General features: G+C 43.6%; 1 protein-coding gene across 2 annotated transcripts in view; it reads left to right on the top strand.

The window, feature by feature from the left end:
- SPIRE1 (spire type actin nucleation factor 1) overlaps window positions 1-17,947 on the top strand; it is a 160,885-nt gene that overhangs the window by 135,375 nt on the left and 7,563 nt on the right. For both annotated transcript variants that reach the window (XM_061594984.1, XM_061594991.1), the window contains 4 exons: window positions 2,062-2,199; window positions 6,972-7,042; window positions 8,445-8,472; window positions 10,228-10,364. In XM_061594984.1, the coding sequence (XP_061450968.1) occupies window positions 2,062-2,199; window positions 6,972-7,042; window positions 8,445-8,472; window positions 10,228-10,364 (374 nt within the window). The remainder of the gene's footprint in view (window positions 1-2,061; window positions 2,200-6,971; window positions 7,043-8,444; window positions 8,473-10,227; window positions 10,365-17,947) is intronic.

Raw genomic sequence — 17,947 nt, forward strand, 5'->3', positions numbered from 1 at the left:
TATCAGTTAGACTGTGTTAAGAAAGCAGAGAGTATTAAAACAAGTTACCAAAACAAATCTGCAAGCAAAAAGGAATTAAAATTAATTAAAGGGCTGATGGAGTAAAATAAATTTTAACTGCCTGCCTAACCGTCATCATTGAAGAGGCTAAATGAACCCCTCTTCAAAATTAAACCTGCAAGTAACAGGATACCACAGCTGAAAAGCCGTGTTCTGATCTCAATTAAACTTACCTCACCTGGTAGCAGAACGTGAAGGAAGGCCTCTGAACATGACCTCAGTTGGCAAGCAGGTTCATAGGGATGGAGATGGTCTTTCAAACATCCCAGTCCCAAACAATTGAGGACTGCAGCAGACCCATGTTTAAACAAATGTGTCTGTCTCCATGATCAAAATCTTTTCTGAAGGGTTGGTGGACGCTCTTAAGACAGTGTGGTAAGGGGTACAAGGGGAAATTGGCAAAAAAAAAACCCTCTCTGCCCTCTTTTTCTTGAGGGAGCTTTCACTGCAGTCCCTTCTAGAAATTGATACAGTGTTCAGTTCACTAAAGGGCAACTCAGCATCCAACCCAGTATCAGTGTAGCTTGTGTAAAATATTAAAAACAATAATTAATGCATTAAAAACTAAAAACTTTTTAAAAACAGTATCCAAAAGAAAACGGGTAATAAAAAAAATTAAAATTAAAAAGTCTTCATCTAACACTGGAAATACATTATAAAGCATTATTCTCTGAAATGTATTGGTAATGAAAGGTATATTTTGAAGCACAATATCCATCAAAGCAAGCTGTATTAAATTGTGGCTCTCCAGAAAGCAAGACTTCTTCAGTGATTGCAAAGGCAGATTTAACTCATTGTATAGACTTTCTGGGGACCTTAAGCAAGATGAAGTTTATATGTGTCTTCCATTTCTAGATTGGTAAGACAGCAGTTTTTAACAATATGGTGGCTCATAAATGCACATTTTTACCAAATCTATATATTTTTTTCTAACTGAACGACAGAAAATCTGTAAGCTATGTAAAATGAAGTTACTTGCAATTAATCTTATTTACATCTTTGGTTTGCTAATTGGATTTTCAAAAGTGTAGTATTATGCTTGCATGCATGTGGAGATTTCCTGCTTACTATTTCTGAGAGCTGATAGTGCGGAACTTGCATCTAAAGCTAAAGTCCTTGCTCAGCCCTAAATCACTGGTTGCTCTTTCACAAACCACTATTTCTCAACTTCTACCCCTTCCTGTGGTGAGGTAGAGATAGGGTTAACATGCCACGTTGCAAAAATGTGCCAGATTGGAAATCATAACATGGTGGAATATGCCTTCTGTCTTTCAGCTAGATGTATTTAATGAATCACAAAGCCAAATTATAATTGGGGATTGGTGTTTTATTCTGTGGTACCAGCAATGCTGAATGCCTAGTCAGCTTGGCATTAATGTGCTAGGCAGTTTTAATGTCAGAAAATAGTATTAGAAGTAGGTTATATTTGTTTGCATTGCAAATATTTCTGTGCTAGATTAATATGTAAAGTATAAAGATGTACGAAGTTTACTCTTGTTGTTTAACATTTAACATTCTGTGGGGATAATAGAAACCTGTATGTAACAGTAGTGGTATTGGATGTTTAGAATTGTATGTCATCTGCATATGATGCCACAGAATAAACATTTCTTTTGGATTGGGCTACTAACCGTTTCTCAGGCTGCTCTAGGCATCACAGAGTATTAAAGAACTTTCAGTGAAAATAAGCATGCGTTTTCAGTGCCAGGCAACATTGTTTTGCATTTTTCTGCATCCAATTACAAAGTTGTGAAGTTCATAACAGTTATTGGCTTAACAAATTACAATAGGTTTTTAGTGGACATTCAACCCCTTGGGTTGTATATCTCAAACTCTTAGCCATCTTGAAACTTGTGATGCCTATGGATCAAAAATACTCTTCAGGTTTGGGTGATGAAATCTTTTCCCTCCTCAAATTACTAACCAGGTGGCTAGTTTTTTAGGCTGGTGGCTGGGAGATACTATGAAATGCATTATTTGACAGAGGTGTTTGGCTTTCAGGAGGAGTTTTGTTACCCAGTGGAAAGTCTGGCCCTCACAGTGGAAGAAGTAATGCACATCCGTCAAGTACTGGTGAAGGCTGAGCTAGAGAAGTACCAACAGTATAAAGATGTCTATACTGCCCTCAAGAAAGGAAAGGTATGAATGATTATGTTGATTTTCCATATACAGTAGTGAAGTATGAAGAAGAAATTCAGTCAAATCTTATTAGAAGCCCTGAAAGGAGCAAATTAGAATAGCACCAAAACACTTAAAATAAATTTCTTTAGTTGTTCAATTAAGCAGATTAAATTTAATCTGTTTCACACAGTTGAACCATAACTTTGTATACACAAGCAGGTGGTTAAAAGTTGCACAGGGGTCAACTTTGACACTGAGAGAGCATTGCATGTATTGTAATTCTATGCTTCAGGCCACAGGTTTATGCACATTTGCTTGGAAGAAACACTTGATAAACTCAGTGGGACTTCTAAGTAAGCACACTTTTCGGATTCTGCTGTTAGATTACTTAACCTAGAAGAAAACACTTGAATTAGTAAAGGACTGGAAACATTTCACAAATGTATTTGCACAGATTAAATTGATCAAAAGGGTGGTCAAATCTACACTTCAGACAGAATGGGTAGTATCCAGCATGGCATGAGCAGAGTTCTGTTTACATGATGAAACTTTACCTTCCTTTTGTCTCCCTACATGCCCCCAAAATCTGCTCCAGAAGGTCTCCCAACCTTCTGGAGCACATTTTGAAGATAAGAACAAAAGAACATAAGAAGAGCCTGCTGGATCAGGCCAGTGGCTCATCTAGTCCAGCATCCTGTTCTCACAGTGGCCAACCAGGTGCCTGGGGGAAGCCCGCAAGCAGGACCCGAGTGCAAGAACACTCTCCCCTCCTGAGGCTTCCGGCAACTGGTTTTCAGAAGCATGCTGCCTCTGACTAGGGTGGCAGAGCACAGCCATCATGGCTAGTAGCCATTGGTAGCCCTGTCCGCCATGAATTTGTCTAATCTTCTTTTAAAGCCATCCAAGCTGGTGGCCATTACTGCATCTTGTGGGAGCAAATTCCATAGTTTAACTATGCGCTGAGTAAAGAAGTACTTCCTTTTGTCTGTCCTGAATCTTCCAACATTCAGCTTCTTTGAACGTCCACGAATTCTAGTATTATGAGAGAGGGAGAAGAACTTTTCTCTATCCACTTTCTCAATGCCATGCATAATTTTATACACTTCTGTCATGTCTCCTGTGACCCGTCTTTTCTCTAAACTAAAAAGCCCCAAATGCTGCAACCTTTCCTCGTAAGGGAGTCGCTCCATCCTCTTGATCATTCTGGTTGCCCTCTTCTGAACCTTTTCCAACTCTATAATATCCTTTTTGAGATGAGGCGACCAGAACTGTACACAGTATCCCAAATGCGGCCGCACCATAGATTTATACAACGGCATTATGATATCGGCTGTTTTATTTTCAATACCTTTCCTAATTATCCCTAGCATGGAATTTGCCTTTTTCACAGCTGCCGCACACTGGGTCGACATTTTCATTGTGCTGTCCACTACAACTCCGAGGTCTCTCTCCTGGTCGGTCACCGCCAGTTCAGACCCCATGCGCGTATATGTGAAATTAAGATTTTTTGCTCCAATATGCATAATTTTACACTTGTTTATATTGAATTGCATTTGCCATTTTTCCGCCCATTCACTCAGTTTGGAGAGGTCTTTTTGGAGCTCTTCGCAATCCCTTTTTGTTTTAACAACCCTGAACAATTTAGTGTCATCAGCAAACTTGGCCACTTCACTGCTCACTCCTAATTCTAGGTCATTAATGAACAAGTTGAAAAGTACAGGTCCCAATACCGATCCTTGAGGGACTCCACTTTCTACAGCCCTCCATTGGGAGAACTGTCCATTTATTCCTACTCTCTGCTTTCTGCTTCTTAACCAATTCCTTATCCACAAGAGGACCTCTCCTCTTATTCCATGACTGCTAAGCTTCCTCAGAAGTCTTTGGTGAGGTACCTTGTCAAACGCTTTTTGAAAGGCTAAGTACACTGTGTCCACTGAATTACCTCTATCTATATGCTTGTTGACACTCTCAAAGAATTCTAATAGGTTACTGAGATAAGACTTTCCCTTGCAGAAGCCATGCTGGCTCTGCTTCAGCAAGGCTTGTTCTTCTATGTGCTTAGTTAATCTAGCTTTAATCATACTTTCTACCAGTTTTCCAGGGACAGAAGTTAAGCTAACTGGCCTGTAATTTCCGGGATCCCCTCTGGATCCCTTTTTGAAGATTGGCATTACATTTGCCACTTTCCAGTTCTCAGGCATGGAGGAGGACCCGAGGGACAAGTTACATATTTTAGTTAGCAGATCAGCAATTTCACATTTGAGTTCTTTGAGAACTCTCAGGTGGATGCCATCCGGGCCCGGTGATTTGTCAGTTTTTATATTGTCCATTAAGCCTAGAACTTCCTCTCTCGTTACCACTATTTGTCTCAGTTCCTCAGAATCCCTTCCTGCAAATGTTAGTTCAGGTTCAGGGATCTGCGCTGTATCTTCCACTGTGAAGACAGATGCAAAGAATTCATTTAGCTTCTCTGCAATCTCCTTATCGTTCTTTAGTACACCTTTGACTCCCTTATCATCCAAGGGTCCAATCGCCTCCCTAGATGGTCTCCTGCTTTGAATGTATTTATAGAATTTTTTGTTGTTGGTTTTTATGTTCTTAGCAATGTGCTCCTCAAATTCTTTTTTAGCATCCCTTATTGTCTTCTTGCATTTCTTTTGCCAGAGTTTGTGTTCTTTTTTATTTTCTTCATTCGGACAAGACTTCCATTTTCTGAAGGAAGACTTTTTGCCTCTAAAAGCTTCCTTGACTTTGCTCGTTAACCATGCTGGCATCTTCTTGGCCCTGGCGGTACCTTTTCTGATCTGCGGTATGCACTCCAGTTGCGCTTCTAATATAGTGTTTTTAAACAACTTCCAAGCATTTTCGAGTGATGTGACCCTCTGGACTTTGTTTTTCAGCTTTCTTTTTACCAATCCCCTCACTTTTGTGAAGTTTCCTCTTTTGAAGTCAAATGTGACCGTGTTGGATTTTCATGGCAATTGGCCATTTACATGTATGTTTAATTTAATAGCACTATGGTCACTGCTCCCAATCGGTTCAACAACACTTACATCTCGCACCAGGTTCCGGTCCCCACTGAGGATTAAGTCCAGGGTTGCCATCCCTCTGGTCGGTTCCATGACCAACTGGTCTAGGGAATAGTCATTTAGAATATCTAGAAATTTTGCTTCTTTGTCATGACTGGAACACATATGCAGCCAGTCTATGTCTGGGTAGTTGAAGTCACCCATTACTACCACATTTCCTAGTTTGGATGCTTCCTCAATTTCATATCTCATCTCCAGGTCTCCCTGAGCATTTTGATCAGGGGGACGATAGATGGTTCCCAGTATTAAATCCCTCCTGGGGCATGGTATCACCACCCACAACGATTCTGTGGAGGAGTCCGCCTCTTTTGGGGTTTCCAGCTTGCTGGATTCAATGCCTTCTTTCACGTATAGAGCGACTCCGCCACCAATACGTCCTTCCCTGTCCTTCCAATATAGTTTATATCCAGGGATAACCGTATCCCACTGGTTTTCTCCATTCCACCAGGTCTCTGTTATGCTCATTGTATCAATGCTCTTCTCTAAGACCAAGCACTCCAGTTCTCCCATCTGGGTTCGGAGGCTCCTAGCATTAGTGCACAGGCACTTGTAAGCAGTGTCTCTCTTCAAGTGTCTTTGGCACTTGTGGTTTGGCCTGTGGTAATTTTGCCCTTCTGAATTTATATCCTGTGCCCTTGCTCTCACAATGCCTACTTCTAGGCCTACTCTTTTTAAAATTTCATCATTTCTTTGGTCTTTATCCCAGGGGGGAGGTTTATTCCGAACCGGACCTTCCTCAGCTCCTGTCGTGTTTCCCCCCTCAGTCAGTTTAAAAGCTGCTCTGCCACCTTTTTAATTTTAAGTGCCAGCAGTCTGGTTCCATTCTGGTTCAAGTGGAGCCCGTCCCTTTTGTACAGGCCCAGCTTGTCCCAAAATGTTCCCCAGTGCCTAATAAATCCAAACCCTTCCACCCGACACCATTGTCTCATCCACGCATTGAGACTCCAAAGCTGTGCCTGTCTTGGTCCTGCGCGTGGAACCGGTAGCATTTCAGAGAAAGCCACCTTGGAGGTCCTGGCTTTCAGCATCCTACCTAGCAACCTAAATTTTGCTTCCAGGACCTCACAGCTGCATTTCCCCATATTGTTGGTGCCAACGTGCACCATGACCACTGACTCCTCCCCAGCACTGTCTACCAAACTATCTAAATGACGGGCGATATCCGCAACCTTCACACCAGGCAGGCAAAACACCTTGCGGTCTGCACGCCCATCACACAACCCACTGTCTATGTTCCTAATGATCGAATCACCTACTACAAGGATCCCTCCACCCCCTGGAGATATATCCTCGGCAAGATGCACAAGGAGCTGCAAAGTAGAAGAAAGGAGGAGGAAAGTTCTGTTGCACAAGCAACAACTGAACATCAGGAAAAAACTTCCTAACTGTTAGAGCCATATGGCAGTGGAACCAATTACCTAGAGAGGTAGTGGGCTCTCTGACACTGGAGACATTCAAGAGGCAGCTGGACAGCCATCTGTCAGGAATGCTTTGATTTGGATTCCTGCATTGAGCAGGGGATTGGACTTGATGTCCTTATAGGCCCCTTCCAACTCTACTATTCTATGATTCTTTGAAGGAGCGCATCAGCATTTGATACAATCTTTTATCTTCACTGAACTTCTGTTTTAGACATAGGAAAATTGATTTTCCAGAAAGAACTATTAATACTATGGGCTCTTTTCTTCTCAATTTTTGTAGCTCTGTTTTTGTTGCCGAACAAGGAGGTTTTCTTTCTTCACCTGGTCCTACACCTGTCAGTTTTGTAAAAGGTAAGCCTTCAGCTGTCATAACAACAAATTCCTAGTGAAACCATAAGAGTAGAGTTCTGACCTTTTTTTTAATTATTCTTTTTTATATTTTGTTTATTATGCAAAAGTGATGATATTTGTATTTGGAAATAAAATAATTTGAATAGGGCAAGTTTTTGATGTTTCTAGACAGTAACTAGTGAAATTTTGCAAATGCTCATTATGAGATACAAACGACAGAATATGGGCACCTTCAGGGCATGTGATAACATTTAAGATTGGTAGAATGACATAAGGAGAACACGTTTTCAAAGAAAAAAACACATGTTGAGATAACATATCTCAAATTCCATGATAAATAATTTAACAGCAGGAAATGGATTTACAACTTTTAGTCCCTTGCCTGCACACATTTATTTTTATTTATTTAATTTAATTTAATTTATATACCGCCCTAAGCCCGAAGGCTCTCTGGGCAGTGTACAAAAAGATAAAAAACAAGCAATATATAAATACAATAAATCAAGAAAACAAAACAAACAAACAATAAACAACATCCAAAAATACAAATAATGATGAAAATACCATTAAAACACACTTTAAAATGCCTGGGAGTATAAAAAGGTTTTCACCTGGCGCCGAAAAGATAGTAGCGTCGGCGCCAGGCGCACCTCATCAGGGAGGCTGTTCCACAGTTCGGGGGCCACCACAGAAAAGGCCCTGGTTCTAGTCACCACCCATATGCTCACTAATAGAAACTGCATGCATGAGAAGTACTATAATTATAAAAATATTGCCACTCAAGATTAATGTTTATGCAAGATTCTCATAACAGCCATTTAAAATCTGCAACCGGAACTTCTAAGTTACCATTAAATAAATTAGCGCTGATGTAGAGTCTGAATGGGGCTCTTGGGCCTGAGGCTTGTTATTAATTTTGTCCTTTTTAGAACACTAGCAGTAAATTTTCACTCGTTCATTTCCAATTTCCTAATGTTGACCAAGATCTATAGTATAGCCTGTGGAAGCGTGCCCGTCACAGCTTCTGAAGTCCCAAATCTTCCCCTCTAAGCCATGCTCAAAAGTTAGGCAGCCCTCTGGAGCAAACTCTGTTGTAGCACAAAACCGCAGTTTGAACAAGAAGCTGGGCAATGTCTAGGCCATGTGCTCAAAATCCCTCCTCCTCCTCCTCCTCCTCCTCCTTCTTCTTCTTCTTCGTTGTCGTCGTCTTCTTGGCCTGTTCCTGAATTCTGGTGTTTAAGCTAAAGACAAAATAGCCAGTGAAATGCAAAAATAATATGTAACTCTTAAAATATTGTAAAAGAAAATGCAATAGTTTTTGAAGATTCATGTCCAGTGCTGTTCCATGAAAGTATCACTACATTCTACTGAGTAAGTCATACATTTCCTTTTTCTTTTATAGGCCTGTATGCTCACACTGCTGTAAAAAGGTAAGTTTAGAAACCTATAAATCATTTTCTTAAAGTCTGTTGTGTAATCCATCAGGCATGGCTGCTTCACTACCTTTATCCAAAAACTACAAAATGCAACAATATTAAATGAAAAACTTTCCAAAATCAGTGATCTGCTAACTAAAATATGTAACTTGTCCCTCAGGTCTTCCTCCATGCCTGAGGACTGGAAAGTGGCAAATGTAACGCCAATCTTCAAAAAGGGATCCAGAGGGGATCCCGGAAATTACAGGCCAGTTAGCTTAACTTCTGTCCCTGGAAAACTGGTAGAAAGTATGATTAAAGCTAGATTACCTAAGCACATAGAAGAATAAGCCTTGCAGAAGCAGAGCCAGCATGGCTTCTGCAAGGGAAAGTCCTGTCTCAGTAACCTATTAGAATTCTTTGAGAGTGTCAACAAGCATATAGATAGAGGTGATCCAGTGGACATAGTGTACTTAGACTTTCAAAAAGCGTTTGACAAGGTACCTCACCAAAGACTTCTGAGGAAGCTTAGCAGTCATGGAATAAGAGGAGAGGTCCTCTTGTGGATAAGGAATTGGTTAAGAAGCCGAAAGCAGAGAGTAGGAATAAATGGACAGTTCTCCCAATGGAGGGCTGTAGAAAGTGGAGTCCCTCAAGGATCGGTATTGGGACCTGTACTTTTCAACTTGTTCATTAATGACCTAGAATTAGGAGTGAGCAGTGAAGTGGCCAAGTTTGCTGACGACACTAAATTGTTCAGGGTTGTTAAAACAAAAAGGGATTGCGAAGAGCTCCAAAAAGACCTCTCCAAACTGAGTGAATGGGCGGAAAAATGGCAAATGCAATTCAATATAAATAAGTGTAAAATTATGCATCTTGGAGCAAAAAATCTGAATTTCACATATACGCGCATGGGGTCTGAACTGGCGGTGACCGACCAGGAGAGAGACCTCGGGGTTGTAGTGGACAGCACGATGAAAATGTCGACCCAGTGTGCGGCAGCTGTGAAAAAGGCAAATTCCATGCTAGGGATAATTAGGAAAGGTATTGAAAATAAAACAGCCGATATCATAATGCCGTTGTATAAATCTATGGTGCAGCCGCATTTGGGATACTGTGTACAGTTCTGGTCGCCTCATCTCAAAAAGGATATTATAAAGTTGGAAAAGGTTCAGAAGAGGGCAACCAGAATGATCAAGGGGATGGAGCGACTCCCTTACGAGGAAAGGTTGCAGCATTTGGGGCTTTTTAGTTTAGAGAAAAGGCGGGTCAGAGGAGACATGACAGAAGTGTATAAAATTATGCATGGCATTGAGAAAGTGGATAGAGAAAAGTTCTTCTCCCTCTCTCATAATACTAGAATTCGTGGACATTCAAAGAAGCTGAATGTTGGAAGATTCAGGACAGACAAAAGGAAGTACTTCTTTACTCAGCGCATAGTTAAACTCTGGAATTTGCTCCCACAAGATGCAGTAATGGCCACCAGCTTGGATGGCTTTAAAAGAAGATTAGACAAATTCATGGAGGACAGGGCTATCAATGGCTACTAGCTGTGATGGCTGTGCTCTGCCACCCTAGTCAGAGGCAGCATGCTTCTGAAAACCAGTTGCCGGAAGCCTCAGGAGGGGAGAGTGTTCTTGCACTCGGGTCCTGCTTGCGGGCTTCCCCCAGGCACCTGGTTGGCCACTGTGAGAACAGGATGCTGGACTAGATGGGCCACTGGCCCGATCCAGCAGGCTCTTCTTATGTTCTTATGTTCTTATGTAACAGATGCGCCTGCCATCAAAGCCATATTCCACTCTTCCCATCTTTTCTCTGGGCCCTTCTGCTTTACGGAAAGGAGAAAGCTTTATGAGGCCAGATAAACCTTCCACCAGCCATCACCGGTCACTTAGGGGCATGCCAAGGTAAGTGAAGATCAAACTAGATGCTTTTCTACTACCAACTACTTTCATGGTCTATATTCCATAATTCATTTTATTTGTGGAGTTGAATTCTTACATACATTTATTTCCAAGGTTTTTTTGTAGATTATTATTATTATTCTCCAGTTTTTATTTAAAAAATCCAATAGAAATAATTACAGTGTTAAAAAGGGAAGAAAATGACTTCATATTTAAATAGAACATCTGTAGAATTAGAATTAAAAATGTTTACAAAATTAAATACAAACTTGTATTCTATTTCAAAAGAAATTAACCAAAGTGAAAAAGAGGAAAAAAACAAGAACCTACATCATAACCTTTTGACAACAGATTTAATAATTTAACCATCCTCACCAAACCTGCCTTCAAAACAGTGTATCATATTTTGCTTAACCCTAAATCCTTATTTTATTCAATAAATGGCTGCCAATTTGTTGCAAATTTATCTTGTCTGTGGTTTGTGTCCTTAAATCTAACATAATGAGTTAACTTGACAATTGAGGCAAAGTCCCACATTTTCTCTCAGCAGGTGCTGATCACTATTTTTGCATATGATGCCAATTCCTTATGTTCCTGTCTAACTGAACCATCTCTGTGGTTTAACAAACAAATGAACCCCACTGGGTCCAGTGTCAGATATCTGACATAGTTTCCAGATTTTCTTTGTCAATGTACATTCCCACCACATGTGGAAGAAGTCATCCCTTTTCCCTATGAGTCCGGCCATCACAGCGGGTATTAGCTCCACCTATCGTGCGAAGGCAAGAATGTCTTTGAAGTCAAGACTAGGGGCGTCAGGCCCCTCCCACTCTCCAGTTCATTCTTGCCTTCGTACGAACAAGATTGAGATACTATAGCGTAGCATTTAGCTAAGTTTTTTTGTATTTGTCTGTTTATTTGTTCTGACTGGGTGCGAACCTAGTGTTACTTGTGTGTCTCCCCAGTCCATCCTTTCCCTGTTTTTCTGTTTAATTTCATTTAAGTTTATTTCTACTTCTTTTGAGGGTTCCCTCAGAGACCGCGGCTGCGGTTCTCCATGTTTTCGTGTTTAGCCTTCCATTTACTTTTATTTCCCTTGCTTGTCTGAGGGTCCCCACAGAGACCGCGGCTGCGGTTCTCTACCTTTTTTGGCCGTTTTTGAGCCTTTCCCTCCCTGGCTTTGCCATCCATCGGGAGCTCGCGGCTTTGTCTCTCCCGTAGCGCTTTTCCTGCTCAAGCCGCGCTCTGTGGAGCTTTTGAAAGGACCGCGGCTGCGGTTCTCTTCCAGGCGGGAGCTTGCGGCTGCGGCTCCCTGCCCTTTTTCCCAGACACCTAATTTCAGCCTGCCGCCTTAATTCAGCCTGCCGGGGTTCTGCCTCTCCGGAGCCTGTTGATACGGCTCCTTTTCTCCCTCTATTTCCGTGACTTTAATTTTCGCCGCGGAGAGCTCCAGCCGGCGGCAGCAGCGGCTTGCCTTCCTGCTGCCTCATCCGTCACAGGCTTCTCTCGGCAGTCTCCTTCTTGGGGTTTTTTAGAGCCGCAAGCGCGGCTATCGGCCCCGCGGCTCCCCCTGCGAGACTGTGCTGGGCTACCCTTCCCCCAGTTCGTTACCAGACGGCCGCCATTGCTCCATCTATCTCCGCCATTTTTAGATCATTTTTTCCCGCCCTTTTTTTTTTCCGGGCCCCATTTTTGTTGGATTCAAATTTCCCGCCTTTTTTGTTACCCCTTTATTAACCAACGGATACCTTCCCTGCAAGCTATCTGTATGTGTGTTGTCTGTGTGTTGTAGAAAGACTTACACAGGGCTTCCTCACACACAAATTTACTATGACTGTATCATCAAGCCTGGAGTTTTAATACAGTGGCTGCCTTGTACTAAAGTTGAATTATATTCAGTACCATCAAGGCTGGAGCTTTAATATCAGTGGCTGACTTGTACTAAATCTGAATTATATTCAGTATCATCAAGGCTGGAGCTTTAATATCAGTGGCTGACTTGTACTAAATCTGAATTATATTCAGTATTATCAAAGCTGGAGCTTTAATATCAGTGGCTGACTTGTACTAAATCTGAATTATATTCAGTATTATCAAGGCTGGAGCTTTAATATCAGTGGCTGACTTGTACTAAATCTGAATTATATTCAGTATCATCAAGGCTGGAGCTTTAATATCAGTGGCTGACTTGTACTAAATCTGAATTATATTCAGTATTATCAAAGCTGGAGCTTTAATATCAGTGGCTGACTTGTACTAAATCTGAATTATATTCAGTATTACCAAGGCTGGAGCTTTAATATCAGTGGCTGACTTGTACTAAATCTGAATTATATTCAGTATTATCAAGGCTGGAGCTTTAATATCAGTGGCTGACGTACTAAATCTGAATTATATTCAGTATCATCAAGGCTGGAGCTTTAATATCAGTGGCTGACTTGTACTAAATCTGAATTATATTCAGTATCATCAAGGCTGGAGCTTTAATATCAGTGGCTGACTTGTACTAAATCTGAATTATATTCAGTATTATCAAGGCTGGAGCTTTAATATCAGTGGCTGACTTGTACTAAATCTGAATTATATTCAATATTATCAAGGCTGGAGCTTTAATATCAGTGGCTGACTTGTACTAAATCTGAATTATATTCAGTATTATCAAGGCTGGAGCTTTAATATCAGTGGCTGACTTGTACTAAATTTGAATTATATTCAGTATCATCAAGGCTGGAGCTTTAATATCAGTGGCTGACTTGTACTAAATCTGAATTATATTCAGTACATCCTGCCCCCTCTGTGGCTGTGTACCATGCCTGAAATCCAGCCTACAGCACTAATCTGAACTATGTGTTGTACATCCTGCCCCCTCTGTGGCCGTGTACCAAGCCTAAAATATAGCCTATATTATACAGCCTATATTATTCTAACGCTGATACCACAGTGCATCCTGCCCCCTCTGTGGCCGTGCACTTACCCATCTGCCAGTGTATCCTACCCCCTCTGTGGTTGTACACTGTGCCAGTTCGAGTCTTTACATCCTGCCCCCTCTGTGGCCGTGTACTGCACCCAAGTTAATATAAGATGGCAGAACAGCCAGGCATGTCGCAATCAGCCAATATGATGCCAGATCAGCCAGGCATGTCACAAACAGCCCAGCCGCAACACTCTAAGGCGACTAAGCCTAAGCATGTTAAAGCAATGGCTAAGACAAAACATCTTTCAAGCCATAGCAAACCAAAGCGGCCACGCTATGCCTCTGTGCCAACCCCCACCACTACCACAGCAACTCAGGCACACATAAGCGATATACTTCATTCCCCTGCTGCTTCCTCTGATGAGGAAGATTTTGCTGGCTTCCACACTCAGCCTTCGCCTAACCAGCCTCCCTCCGTTTTACCGTCCCAAACATCTGCTCCAATAGCCACTCAGGCACAAACATCTACCACAACTGGGTTGCTGCCGTCCCCTGATTTCCTCTTCCAACTTCAAGCCATGCTGGCTGTGATGTTCCTATATTAATGTATATATGGTAAGTGTTGTTGTTTTAGAAGATACATGGTAAGTGGAGTGAAGGAGGGGGAGTGAATGGGCAGTAGAATGCGAGATGATTGGCTGAGTGTTTAAAATGGCTGAATGTATAAAAGGAAGAGTGAGAGTGGAATCAGGGGGGGGAGAAGAGAAAGAGTGGATTGCTTGGTGGGGTTTGAGAGAGTTGTTTGCCAGGAGAGCGTGAAGAAGGAGGGAGGTGGAGTTCGGATTAGTATTGAGTAAAACCATATGCTTATGTGCCTTAAGAAGAAATCTTGTTAATCTTGTTAGCTTTGTTATCTGTAATAAATACTTAATTTGGTTTACCAAAGGCCTGATCCTTGGCTGAGGTTTCACAGACCAGAAGGGAGGGTAAGGTAATGACCAAGGCTGAAGGGGAACTGTAACAAATGGTGGCAGCGGTGAAGAGAATAACAATACCAGTATTCAGAGTCTCTGGGAATACTAGTATTGGGACGTTACTGGTGGTTGCCTAGCAGGGGGATCTGTTGAGATCTGTGCTAGAGCGGATAGGTAAACCATGAGAGAGTGCGGTCCGGACTGGTGGAGTCCCTGGTGGTGCCTAGAGACAGGCAGTAACCACGAGCAGGTAGGAACCTGACAGGGAGAGCCAGGGAAGGACGCATCACACTGGCATTTTTCACCCAAATGCAGTCACCACCACAAGTTCCTGCCATACCCCAACTCAACATGGACCAACGTGCGTGTCATGAAGCTCATCCTTCCTGTTCACCTAACCCCTTTGATGTAGCCAGAGGCAGATGTATTGACGAAGCCTCGTATACGGAGGAGTCAACCTTCACTGACCACGTTGAAGGAGATGACTGGAGCGATTATTCAGATCATGAGGAGGATACATTGTATTGCTTGTTTAATGCTTCAGACTATCAGTCCCTGGCACGCAGGGTAGTTAATACCCTTGGTCTCCAGACTGCGCCTTCAACTTCCTCCACCCCAGCCATCAAAGGGGCCAAGGTTCTCAAATCCCCTGCACCTACTGAACATTACATCCCGGTGCCGGACCCGATTGCCGAATTGGCCTCTGAAGAATGGGCTCACCCATTCCATTCTCGCCACTTCAAAAACCTGGCTGACAGGTTTTACGCCCTAGCTCCGGACTTTGCCACCAAGTTAGACGTCCCTGGCATAGATGAACCAATCGCTCGCCTCGTTTCACGTTCTCTCTTGCCCAGGGAAGGGGAATCCCAACTAAAGGACACTACTGAGCGACGAATAGACTTCGCCCTCCGCAAAAATCACGAGGCCACTGCCCTCTCCATGCGTGCCTCCGCTTCGGCCTCCATTTTCTCCAGCGCAGCTATGATGTGGCTGGATGATCTTCTAGAGGACACTAACCCTGATCCTGTCGCCCTCAGAAGGTCACTGGTAAAGTTGCGTAAGACAGCAGCTTTTGTGGCCGATGCCACCTTGGACGCTACTCAATTGGGGGCACGAGCCATGACGGCTCAGATAGTCGCTCGACGGACCCTCTGGCTTCGCCACTGGCAAGCTGATTCAGCGGCCAGAATGAATCTGTCCAGGGCTCCTTACTCCGGATCGTTACTCTTCGGCGAGGAAGCTCTAAAGGCAGTGCTGGTTGATTCCAAAGACGCCCACAAACCGGTTCTGGCCACTGTCCAGAACATCGACCACAGGCCTTTCAGGCGATCTCCTTCCTTCCGTACTAACCAGCCTTTTCAAGGAACGCGGCCAGGAGGACGAGGCCGCAACTTCAGATCCTATGACCCCAATTCATTCAGGGGCTCCTGGAACCGACGCTTCCAGGGCAGAGACCTACGGCTGGCTTGTCAACTTCGACAAAAGCCATCTCCAACCAACCCAACGCCTACTACATCTAGGGGCAATGTTGGACACCCTGCAGGCAATGGTATTCCTGGCTCCAGATCGCATCACTGCCATCACAAGCATCGTAAGGTCCCTGATGCAACAAACATCAGCAGACGTCATGCTTCTAGCCAGGGCACTCGGAATGTTCATTTCTACAATCCATATTGTGCCATGGGCTCGAGCCCACACTCGGCATCTTCAATGGACTTTACTGCCCTTTCAACAGGACATTGCCAGCTCCAACCATCGCAAAGTTCGCTTGACCCCCGGGCTGCGCCTATCATTCCGCTGGTGGACGAGGTCCCAACACCTCTCCAAGGGCACGCCGTTCAGAGAACCACACAGAACTGTTGTAACCACAGATGCCAGCCTCATCGGCTGAGGAGCCCACTGCAACTCCCAGTACGTTCAGGGGGTTTGGTCTTTCCTCCCATACCATTGTTAGCCAAAACCTTGAGGAAGGTGCGAACCGAGAGGACACAGCTGGTTCTGATAGCACCATTTTAGCCACGCCGACCGTGGTTCTCAGATCTTCTGGCAATGTCAATGATGGATCCTTGGACACTTCCAGTCAGGCCAGACCTTCTATCCCAGGGTCCAGTATGGCACCAGGACCCTACTTGGCTCAATCTAACAGCGTGGCATTTGAACGGGGACATTTGAGGTCAGCTGGCCTGTCTGACACTGTGATTGATATTATTTTGGCCTCGAGAAGACCATCTACCACTCGTATTTATCAACATACTTGGGTGGCTTTCTCCAAGTGGTGCCAGTTCCACCACCACGATCCATCCCAGGCCACCATGCAACAGGTGCTGCAATATCTCCATAGCGGCTTCATGATGGGACTTAGACCCAACACTCTACGTCGACATGCGTCCACTCTGTCGTCCATTCTCTCAGTGTCCTCTCCTGGAGCTCCTATTTCCTCACATCCATTCATCAGACGTTTTTTGAGGGGAGTCGCCCTACGCTCTCCGGCTGTTGTCCATCGGTTTCCCTCATGGAGTTTGCCGAAAGTTCTGCAGGCTTTGCAACGCCCTCTGTTTGAACCCATCAGGACTGTGCCCCTACGTATGCTGTCCTTCAAGGTCTTGTTCCTGATCGCAATCACATCTGCCAGACGCGTTTCGGAGTTGGGCGCATTGTCTTCTGCTCGACACCTCTGCGTCTTCCATAAGGACTCTGTTGTGCTGAAGACTGATCCTTCCTTCCGTCCCAAGGTTGATTCGGTTTTTCATTGCAACCAGGACATTGTTTTGCCTTCCTTTTGCCCGAATCCTACCCATCCTCTCGAGAAGGCTTGGCATTCGTTAGATGTCCGGAGGGCTCTCAAGACCTACCTGTCTAGGACCCAAGAGATTCGACGAACGGAGTCTCTGTTTGTATCCTTTCATCCAAGGTCTATGGGACATAAAGTATCCAATTCTACCTTATCCCGTTGGTTAAGGGCATGTATTACTTTAGCATATGAGTCTCTGAAGCTGTCAGTTCCAGCTAGTATAACGGCTCATTCTACCAGGTCAGCTGCCACTTCGGCTGCTTTTGCCACTAATGCTCCTGTTGCCGATATTTGTAGGGCTGCAGTCTGGTCTACCCCACACTCGTTTATAAGGCATTATAAAATTGATCGCTATGCCTCTGCTGATGCTTCTTTTGGCAGACGAGTGTTGCAACAGGTTCTTAATGACGATTAACACGTGGGTGGTCCCTCCCTGTATGGGCTGCTTTGGTACATCCCGCTGTGATGGCCGGACTCATAGGGAAAATGGACCATTGGTCTCACCTGAAGGGTGATTTTCCTATGAGTACGGACATCACGACCCTCCCAGTTGGAGGATGACTATATATTTTCTAATGTGTTATATATTACTGTTACGCTATTATATTTAAATTTAAGAGTGAAGTCAAGACTTCTAGTTCTGTTATACCGCTATGTTGGAGTCATGTTACTATGCATGGTACTATTGTGTTATTTTCCTGCTGCCAGGCCTGTTGGCCTTGTTCTTGTATTTTTAGATATTTCTCCTTAGACTCGCTGCAAATGAACTGGAGAGTGGGAGGGGCCTGACGCCCCTAGTCTTGACTTCAAAGACATTCTTGCCTTCGCACGATAGGTGGAGCTAATACCCGCTGTGATGTCCGTACTCATAGGAAAATCACCCTTCAGGTGAGACCAATGGTCCATT

Source organism: Rhineura floridana, chromosome 1 (assembly GCF_030035675.1).
Source record: "Rhineura floridana isolate rRhiFlo1 chromosome 1, rRhiFlo1.hap2, whole genome shotgun sequence".
NCBI lineage: Eukaryota > Metazoa > Chordata > Lepidosauria > Squamata > Rhineuridae > Rhineura > Rhineura floridana.